General features: G+C 28.6%; 2 protein-coding genes across 2 annotated transcripts; both read right to left on the bottom strand.

Annotated features, from left to right (window-relative positions):
• Positions 1 to 2574: 2574 nt before the first annotated feature.
• On the bottom strand, positions 2575 to 3463 carry LOC100571477 (60S ribosomal protein L22-like). Its single transcript, XM_003241765.4, has 2 exons — positions 3190 to 3463; positions 2575 to 2967 (listed from the first exon to the last, which is right to left on the bottom strand). Exons 1-2 carry the CDS (start codon positions 3251 to 3253, stop codon positions 2663 to 2665), a joined length of 369 nt encoding a protein of 122 aa, XP_003241813.1. The 5' UTR covers positions 3254 to 3463; the 3' UTR covers positions 2575 to 2662.
• Positions 3464 to 6238: 2775 nt separating this feature from the next.
• On the bottom strand, positions 6239 to 7312 carry LOC103308099 (zinc finger MYM-type protein 1-like). The gene has a single exon (XM_008180840.1). It carries the CDS (start codon positions 7310 to 7312, stop codon positions 6239 to 6241), a length of 1074 nt encoding a protein of 357 aa, XP_008179062.1.
• Positions 7313 to 11426: the final 4114 nt, after the last annotated feature.

Below are 11426 nucleotides of genomic sequence, written 5' to 3'. Positions count from 1 at the left end.
GTTCAACTTTTATAACTAAGGATTGATAATTTAAAACAAGATTCAAAGTAAGTAGTTAATTCTGTTACCAAAAAATCTAAAAAATACATAAGCACAGTTTATTTTTATAGTCATTTTAAACTCAAATTCGGACGAAATTACATATTAAAAAACCTGGGATAACTATTTTAGTTATTTTGTTATGATTGTATAATATTATTCGTGGCTAGGTACTTGAAACTTCTAAAGTATACTATTATATATCTATGACAGTAACATGATTTGTTGTTGATGTATAACGCGTTATAAGTACCTAATGAATATTGTGATATGATTAATTTGGAATTTATTATAGTTACCTATTATAGGTAAATTTTTTTTTAATACCATAGATAAGTATATAATATATCTTATACCTAGACTGACATATCGTCTCCGCTCAGAATCGTTTTTCTTATACAGTGATATTATATCATTGAATTCAAATTTAATACTATCCATTATACAGTGACCCACTTGTAACCTACTGTACAGCAGAGTGACATCCACTTACCCACCTTTTTTTTTTTTGTATAAATTTGAAGTTCAAATGTTGACGAAATTAGATATTCAAAGGAAGAATAATGATTTTAGTTATTTTATTGTAGTTAAAAATCTTATTCGTGGGTACTTGAAACTTTTAGTTATATTATTATACTTACAATACACAATAACATTTTCAAAATATTTAGATACATTTTCAGGTGTTTACACCACGAACCCATTCACACCGTTCTACGGTTTTTTGGAATTGGCTTAAAAGTTAATAAGTATATTATATACAATACCTATGATTTAAATATAATATAATGATATAATAATTGTTTATTATTATAAAAAGTTTTCAAAAAAATTAATAAAATATAAATATAAAAATAATTAGGGTATTACTAATACCCTAGTGAAAAAATAATAAAAAAATGTATGATAGCAATATAATTATTAATTAGGTACCATACCTTAGTAATATAGACTGAAATACCGTCTCAGATCAAAATCATTTTTGGGATGTAAATATTTATAATTAAATTTAAATCTATTACAATTACGAGTGACGAGGTACACTCGACATCAAGGCTTAAATCAAAAATAATAATACTTTTTACCGTTATATGTATATTAAACATTATTATCGAATGCCTCTTTAACGTTATATAGAATTTAAACTTATTCAATTTATGCGTTTAAACGTTTTAAAAATTTAAACGTTATGAAACGTTTAGCTTTATCTGATGGATATAGCTTGTTTCTCACACAAAACAGAGTGATTGAAAAATATAATATTACAAAAATAACCATAACATATAATATATTTCACTGATAGTTTTAATTTTATAAATATTTTGTTTTTCAATCAATTGTATGTTTCAATCGTTTATCGTTTCTGTTTCGTTATCCGTTATCTGTGTTCAATCGTTTATCGTTTACTGGTACGTTAACTGTTATTTGTTTCAATCGTTTATCGTTTACCGATATGTTATCCGTTATTGATTTCAATAATTTTTTGATAATATGTTTTACGTTATACTCATAACGTTATAAAAACGTTTTGAAGCCCTGCTCGATATACCTAGGTACAACAAAACAGCAGAGACTAATAAATTTTCCGATTTTGAGACAAATTTAATCTTTCGTCATTCATAGCGATAGTTAATATAGTTGTATGGCCCAACACTATCACACACACGACAACTGCATATTTTGCAACTGTGTATGAAATAGTTTTTCAATTTATGTAAATAAATATCTGATGTTGAAATTGTAATGGCTTTCAGTTTAAGATAAGTTTTGACTGTGACAATTGACGAGGCTTATTGAAAATTCTATTTAAGTAGGTACCTACCTTTACTCCGTAGGTACCTATAGGTATAACCATACTGAATTCTCAACAATAAATAAGTGATAATTTGTGAAATACAAATAATCAAACGTATATAAGATTCAGTAAAATATAAAATTACGGTGTTTTACAGCATTTTGCATCGAAAACCGTCAAATATTCACTTAAAAACAGAAAAAACATAAATTATGCACTTCAAAAAAAAAAAATTGTAAAATATGCAATTATATGCAAAATAAAATTTTGATATTTTGAATACAGATATCATGAAACATATTTCTGTATAAGAATGGACGCTATTGGACAACCTAAAAAAAATATGCAAAATTATAAACATCTTAACCCCTACTCATAACATACAAATTTTATAGTTACTGTTAGGTAGGTATTTTTTTTCTCTAATTTTAGCTGTTATTCATTACAGGATTATTTTACTGGATTATTCTGTTGTTTTTTTATACTTTAAATAATATTATTAATACAATTAATGGAAGACATTTTATAATTTTTATATTATATGATCAATTTGTAGTTTGTGAGTGGGTATTTACTCATTATAAGACGTATATCCATTTTATGATTTTTTTTTTTAACTACTATTATTTTATATAACTATACGTCTTTGAACACTACACGGTACCGTAGTTTTGGGACCATATTTTTGGGACCGGTCTAGCCGCCTACCGTAAAACAGGCGATTTTAACACACAAACAAATTTTAACGTAAATATCTAATTATTTATTTTTACTGCCCATATGGCGTTAAAAGTACAAATGTATTATTTTCTCGTGATGGACGTCCAATCACGCTGTCTGGTAGAACATTCTTGCCACCACCAGGAAGGATATTACTGCGCACTGCACCGCAGACCCTGTGAGAGATGGATAGCCGTTGGCAGGACCGGTGGCGTTTCCTGTGCCGTTGCCTGTAATGCCTGGGGCTTCGGCCTTCGGGGCTTCGGCGGCTCCGGCGGCCCCGGCGTCGGCGTCAGGTGCTGCGGCGGTGTCCGGTGCTGCGGATCCGGCGCCTCCAGCGGCTGCGGCGGGTGTGGCGGCTGCTTTGGCGGCGTCAGGTGTTTCGGCCTGGAAAGCTGTTTTTGCCTCGATACCTGAAAACACAATATTATATTATAATGAATCCGTCGTATCATGCAAACGAGCATAAAAAAAAAAAAAAACAATACTACAATATAGGTACACTAATAATTATCGATGCGGGTACAATATAAAAATATTATTTGGGTATAATATTAATAAGCACGTTTATGTATATTTATACCAAACCATTTAAGTAGGCATACGATAAAATAGTTTCAAAGTGTTATACTCACTCTGAATGAAAATTCCACACAAGACCAAAGTGGCGACAATAAATACTACGGCGGAGGGACTCATGTTTTCTTCTAGACGTCAAGAATAAAAAAATAACTCTAGTTGTAAACGATTTAAAATAGTTATAACAGTTTATTTATCACACTGTAAAAAAATTAAAATATTTTCTTTGGACAACTTTTTTGACGTGCGACCTTCAATCGGCTAAGCTTCGAAGTAGACTGACGGATTTCTAAAAGTGTATTTTTGTATCAATGTATATTTGATACGGATAAACATAACGAGGTGGCCAGATATAGGAAATTTCGCATTTATTATTTTAATTACAAATATTATTGTACTGTACTTTACGGCCAGCTTATTATTATTTTGATTTAATAATGTTGCGTTATTGTAGTTTTTGAATGTCATTAAAACCAATAACGCGGTTCATTTTTTTAGACGATTTCAGTGGCGGGCTGAACTATTCGAATTGTTTAACATGTTATAGCGACGGCGCCCCTTGGAGGATTCAAAATTTGACGCCCAGGGGCAATTTCCCCCCGTCGACCCATTAAATATGCCACCGATAATACATACATTAATTCATCTCGGAAATATTATACTAGTGTCTAAAATAGATAAATAGTAGATCATTATATATTATGATTTTTCAGCCGACCGACCGTACCTACCTATATATATTATATATAAGTATTATGTCAGTTTTATCATGATTTGGTATTATTTCGACGAAAAAATAATAGCTTAATGTTAATTTTTTTTTTTTGAAAGTGAATATGTAATATTTTATTCGAAAAATTAAAGTGAACAAAGTCGTTACCTAGTTTTATATAGCCGAAGGGTACCTAATAGGTAAACAAAACATTTTTTTATCACTTTACTACCGCTATTTATAAGCAACATTATTATAAAAATTTACAAAGTTTTCAATAATATTTGATGGAATAGGTACTTCATAATTAAGAATGGTTTAATATTAAAATATTATAAAGTATTGAGAGGAAAATAAATTGTATATCTATTCGAACATATTTTGCTATAATCCAATACAAATGTATATAAGCAATTATTATGATTACTTTTACGTACAGTTGGTACTAATCCAAGTAGACTTAACACACTTTACCGTATTGCATTCTACAGAGATTTCACAATTTGTATCCATTAATTCGTGCCTTACTCAAAATATTAACTGAATTTTTAAACTACAAGGATATTGCACACTCAAAATTGGTGTAATCACCTTACTCAAACATTTTGACGTTGAATGAAAAAAGTATACAGAACCCGATATTTATATATGAGTCCAACTTTTTTTTATCGAACGCGCCTATTTAAGAATACTAAGTTAGTATTTCAATTTCAATTAAAATATTTATAGACGTTTTTGTACCTAAAATATTGGATACAAAACAAATCCTGAAATCTTCAGTCACACATAAAATATTTAACATAAATCACACATTTTTATATTTCATTTAAATAATACATTAATACCTATTAAGTCATGGCCATGGTTGCCAATATTTAAGACCAATTAAAAAAGAAAAGATCATTTTCGCCCGGTTTAGAAAAATTATAGTCAGGCCAATAAAATGCAATTTGTTAAATTTTAAGTAGGTATGCATAAGCATATCCTGTAACATCTCAAATGACGCCCCTGGGGCCACCTATTTTTTTTTAGTTTTGGGCCCCTAAGAGATGTTTAAAAGTTAATTAATTTTATTGTTTTGATATGATAATAATATTAACGTCATATTAGGTAGGTACTTATTAGACGGTTCAGTAGTATATATTTGTATACTCTTAGCCAGCTTTTCCACGGTAACTAAAACTTTTCAAGTGGGAATGTCCCCCTTAGAGCACTCCGATTTACAAGGCATAATTGTGTGGACAATGTGCAGTGGCGTGTTGAACTACTTTTACTTAAGGAGCGAAGATTTTTACATACCACCCACCAACCCATTTATTAAATACCCCCACATACCAAAACCGCTCGCTTCGCTTGCATTGTCACTATATAAAAACATAATGAACTATTAATTTGGATTAATGGCCCTCTCTTTATACTTCGTCAATATTTAAATTCTATATAGTATATAAAAAGTAGTTTTTTAATTTTTTTTTTTTTTTTTGATGATTTATTATGATCATTTATTAAATAGTTTCCATCAATGTTACAGATGTAATTGGTAAACATAAATCATTTTATTCTCATATTTAATAATGACAATTGCTTCATTATACTTTATTATAATCAACTCAAGTCTCAATATTTTTTTAACATTAATTAAAATAAACTATTAGTTAACTAAAACTTAATTCTTTGAATACTCATTGGTCATATACATATTAATATATTACTATACATAGGTATTAATATATAACTGTAGGTATAAACATATTTCTTAATAATTAAATAATAAGTTATACTCTTTAACATGATATAAGTTGTTACTTATATAATAACGCTTCTTGTAGTAGTTTAGAGGTGTTGGCATATTTGTTTATTGCTTCATCAAGGTTAATTTTTACATCTTTTTCACATGATAAGAGCATCAAACTTTCGAGACGTTTTTGTACCATTGTCGAACGAATTCTAGTCTTAATCAATTTTAATTTAGAAAACGTCCTTTCACTACTTACTGATGTAGCTGGTATGGTACACAAAAATTTATATGCCATGTACATATTAGGAAATGCAGATATCAAGTTAAATGTATTTAATAACTTTAACACATTTAAAACTGTCATTTTAGTTTTAGTTTCTTCACTATTGTTTTCATCTGAATCAACATTTGTATCCGTATCTGATTCACTTATTATTACATTTTCATACAATTTTTCAATTTCTACGTTTGATTTTAATTTAAGGAAACTGTATGCAGAAGTGGAATATTCCAATTTTAATTGATCGATTTGTAAATTTGGAATCCACTTATCAAGATACACAAAATTATTTTCAGGTATAGGACATCCTTTACTTGTAGCAATGAGTCGATCGACTGAAAGAAGGGACAAGTCGGATAAAATTTCCCGTGAGCCTTAAAATCGGCTAGTTATAGATGTACATATTTGATCCAAGACAGTGAAATAAACTTGTATTTTAAAATTATCCTTGGCATTTGATACTACTTCATCATTCGATTTTTCTCCAGCCATTAGTTTCCGCCTCTGAACCCGTTTTTCTGGAAACCATACTTCTTCCAGTTCATTTTCCAGGGAAAACATTTTGGCATCAGCCAATAATACATCTAAATGTAGATCCTTTCTTAACTCTGACAGTTTCCTAGCACAGTTATCAACCATAGTTAATGCAGTGATGAAATCCAATGATGGTGATTGTAAATGTATGGATAATGGATTTGTGTGCTCAAAGATATTTTTCATTAATAACAAATGTGTAACAAACTTGAATGAAGAAATAGTAGACACTAAATTTGTTGCCATTGAAGATGTATCACGTTCAGTTGAGTTTGATAACTCTTGTAATGTATTAGTGAGTGCTTTATATTTTTCAAATATAACTGTCAAAGCATGGCCATGAGATGTCCAACGTGTAGAAGAAAAATTTTTCATTCTACAAACTCTTTTATCTGGATAACATATTTTTTGTTGGTTTAAAAATATTGCAGTACGTTTTCTTGCTCTTAAAAAAGCAATCAATGATTGCAAATCTCCGAAAAAATTTCTCATAGTCTTACTTGTATCACAAGTGTCCACCACAACAAGATTTAAAATATGAGAAAAACACCAGACATATATTGCCCTAGGATTTTTTCCTTGAATGTATGCACGAACACCAGAGTATTGGCCTTGCATGGAAGATGCCCCATCATATGATTGTGCACACAGTTGATTTTCCCAATCAATATCATATTTTTCACAAATATTACACAAAACGTTAAACATACCAATACCTCTTGCGTCTGATACATTTTCTAAAGCAACTAATCTTTCTTCTACTACTTCATTTTCATTTATAAACCTAATTACTAATGAAAGTTGTTCTATATTAGAAACATCTTTTGTAGTATCTATGATGAACGAAAATACTCCAGATTTTTTAATTTTGAATAAAATATTTTCCCGAACCATTTCACCAAGAACATTGAGCATATTATTTTGGCTTAGATTGGATAAAAATGTTAATCGATTTTTTTTTTTTTTAGTTTTGAATTTTTGATAAGTGAGATGAAAGTATTGGATTATATTTTGATATGAATTTAATCAATTCAATAAAATTGCCTTGATTGTTTGATGTCCAAGATTCATTGTGACCCCGAAACGCTATATTTTGACGAGCAAGGTAGATAAGAGTTTCAAAAATTACTTTCACAATTTCCCTATTTTCAGCAACAATTCTGTTTGAAGTTTCAAAAGTTGTACTTACTACTCTTTGATTACTTATAAACATAGCTCTTCGAATTTCAGACTCTAAATGGATACTATTTGATTCATGTGATTTAAGCTTAAATGATATAATATGGCTCCAATCATCAGAACCAAACCGCACTAGTTGATAACTTTTTGCATCTTCTTTTCCAAATTGTTTGCAAACAATACAATAAACTTTATCTAGCAATGGGGAATATGATATCCAATTTCGCTTAACAAATTCACTATTTGGAAGTTTTTTACTATAATGTTCCTCGTGAAAAGAACGCAACCATTTACCTTGCAATCTAGTTGGAAATATACCTCCTTTTAATTCAGATGCTTTAGGTTGACACGGTTGTAAAGCAGCAATATAAGCAAACTGTTCTGGAGACATTTTTGAATCTAATATTATTGATGGATCATTTGGAAATTGTTGGAAACGAATAACATCTCGATCCACAATGTTACCGATATCTATTAAAATATGCAATATCTGAATTAATTATCAATTTTATTTTAAAATATGTATTTGGACAATGTTTATTTAAACTACACTTTATTTAGGTACATATTTATTTTTATTTCGACTTAAAAGACATTAGATTGCTTATTAAACTTGACGATTAAAAAACTTAATATTTGAACCTATTATTATTATTAATTACCTTCAACGTCCCTAGTTGATGACACATTAGATTGATCTTCATCAGAAAAAACACCATACAAATTGCACGATTCATCAACTACATTAATTTTACTGCCTTTAAAAAAAAAAAAAATAAAAATGTAAATTACTTAATAGTTAATAGTAATTTGTTTATTATCATATTTATATATAATAATATATTTAGAAAGTTTCAAGTACTCACGAATATAAAATTATACAATTACAACAAAATAAGTAAAGTCGTTATTTATGGATATTTAATACTTAATTTCGTACAAATTCGAACTTAAAATAACTATTTAAAAAAATCTGTGTTATAATATATTTTTTAGATTTTTTGGATACAGAGTTAACTACTTACGTGAAACCATGTTTTACATTTTTAATCCTTATTTTATAAATACTTAACCACGCCTAATAATTTGTAAATAATTTCCAATTTGATACATTTCGTCAACATTTGAACTTTAAATGCTTATTTTAAAAAAAAAAAAACGTAGTTACTTACATATTTTTAATATTTTTCAACTGGTGTTAATAATAAACTATAATAAAAGTCTATCAAAACTCAAAAAAAATAATACACGCGTTCAAATGATTTGTAAGATTGTTTACAAACATTTTCCATCTAATTTTTACAGGTTTAGGATCAACAGGCATAATGAAAAATATTTTTAATTATTGTTAATTTAATTTATATTAGATCATCTCGTTTATACTGTTCATATTCTATATGAAAAATGTTTTCTTTTTGTTAATTAAATTTAAAAATGTAAATTAATTTTGCCATGTCATTTTATAAATTTAAACGTCTCTTTGACATTACTTTTACTAATTTATTGCAATGGTATTTTGTGACTATTTCATTTAAATATTCCAAACAATTTATAAATACAATGTATATTACATAATTCTTTCCAATACTTATTTAAAAAAATGAATTTATCTACTACGTCTTATCGCTTAATATTACTATTTACTAATGTTTTTCTTTATTTAATTACATTTAAGTCAGATTCTGATTGAATTTGTAATATCGTTTCGATAAATAGTTACGTGTTTGGATGTGGCGAGTAAAATAGGCTATTGTAAGGACGATAAAAATTGTCTACGCAATGTGTTGTCAGTGTATCGTTACGTCTTGATTCAAATGTTCAAATAGCTGGAGGAAAACCAGAATCAGGAAAAACATTCCAGAATATAAAAAGTAATTTTATAATAATTACACGCAACATGTCCTTATTTTTCAGGTCAAAATTTGTATTAAGTATTAACCAATTTTAACCTTTTAAGCAAATGAGTTTTTTTTTCAAGTAAAAAATGTGCAATATGCTAAGTGCTTAAACGAATATCATTCCTAAATTAGAATGTGTTCAAAAAAAAATCTTGGACGCAATTACGCGCAATTCGTATTATATTTTTTTTTATACCTTTTTATATGGGACGCAACCAGTACGAGTGCGATACTGCGAGTCTACAACATATTAAACATAGTCAAAGTGGATAATATTTTATTATTTTTAAGTTACTTAAATGACCAAAAAATACTTAAATCTATAAAAGCGTGAACAAATTGTATCAATATAATTTCTATTATTTTAAAAATATATTAGGCATGTAATTTATTTTCATAAGGCAAACTACAAAACATTTTGAATACGTAAGTGTGTTTGAATTTTCAAAAAAAAAAAAGGAAAACATTTACTATGACGTAGAAAGTAATAATATAATATGTACCTCGGCTCTAGAAACTAACGTTAGCCGTTTGTTCACATTAACAATTTGTTTAATAATTCACACAATGTAAACAATGTCTTACAATGTTTCATTTCAAGTAGGTACTTGTGTTGTCCATGTCCCTTTTATTTATTAATAAATCAATCAATAATGCTTAACTTAATAACATTTTATTATAAATGATTTTTTTCCGTAAAATTACGCTAATGATATAGTAGAAAGCAGTGCTTCTCAACCTTTATTTTACTTAAGGTGGCGGTGAGATGACTGACGGCACCGTTCTTGCATTTTATCATTCGATAACAGTCGTTTTTGTGAAATAAAAACATGTAGTCAGTACTCAATAGATATTTTCGTGTTCATTTTATACTGTGAATTTTCTGTGCTTTTCCACAGTTACGTATTATATATAATAAACTACTATTCATATTATAATCATATATTGATGTTTTGGAATTTTTATTTTAAAAAAAACAACTCCTAATAAAAATTTAATGAAAAAACTATATTTTCAATAATAATAACAAAATTACACATAATAAACGAGCATGCTCATAAAACTACTCTGTATAGAAGTGCACACAATTTATAGCAGTGCTGGCCTTCGACTGTAGAACCTGGGTAGACCCATGAAGGGTCGACGTCTTTCGACCAGAATTTCCTTAGCGTATTACATGTTGTGAAGCATTCCAATGTCAAAAACAATTTATTATTCTCGTGCGTGTAGAACGAAACCCATTACAAGGATGTGTTAAATAATAATAACAATAATACTAAATTATTGATCTGTATTTTATATTCCGTAAAAAAAACCTAAATTACTGCGTTAAAAATCTGTACAGTTTACATTTATCGGAGTTTAAGAAGTGGTAAATCCGAGGCTATTTAATTCGTCACGTGCAAGAGTAGCTAGTATTATATTATTGTACTTCTTCTAAGTATGTTAGTAGTGTAAATAATTATAAAACTTGAGCGATTTTACGTGACTTCTTTGAACTATATTGCAGCGTGCGTATAATATTATGTTCTAAAAGCAAGGTCCAAATATTAATATTATTCGTATATAGTCGTGAGTGAGGCCCCTAAGCAAGGAGCACAGGCTTGGGGGGTGTTCAAATCCCTCCTCTGTTTTTTTTTTTTTTTAATCTAGGTTGTTTGCGACCGTCACGTCAATCATTAATGTTACATAAGTTCGTCATCAGATTATTGTTAAAATTATTAGTGATAGTATCGCCGACCGCTCCACGCACTTTCCATCACCCGACCCACACCGTATACGCATAATTTTATATGCTATAATTGTTAACTGCAATGAATTGTGTAACGATCCCAATACTTGTAGTCGTAAGTGAATTATAATCGTTGTTGACAGTAACATTGTAATTTTAATTAAAACAATAATTATAATAAATTACCAATAGTGTCGATATAAACAATAGTGTTGTATAT

This window comes from Acyrthosiphon pisum, chromosome X (assembly GCF_005508785.2).
Source record: "Acyrthosiphon pisum isolate AL4f chromosome X, pea_aphid_22Mar2018_4r6ur, whole genome shotgun sequence".
Classification (NCBI taxonomy): Eukaryota; Metazoa; Arthropoda; class Insecta; order Hemiptera; family Aphididae; genus Acyrthosiphon; species Acyrthosiphon pisum.
This window is presented reverse-complemented; position numbering and strand designations above follow the sequence as displayed.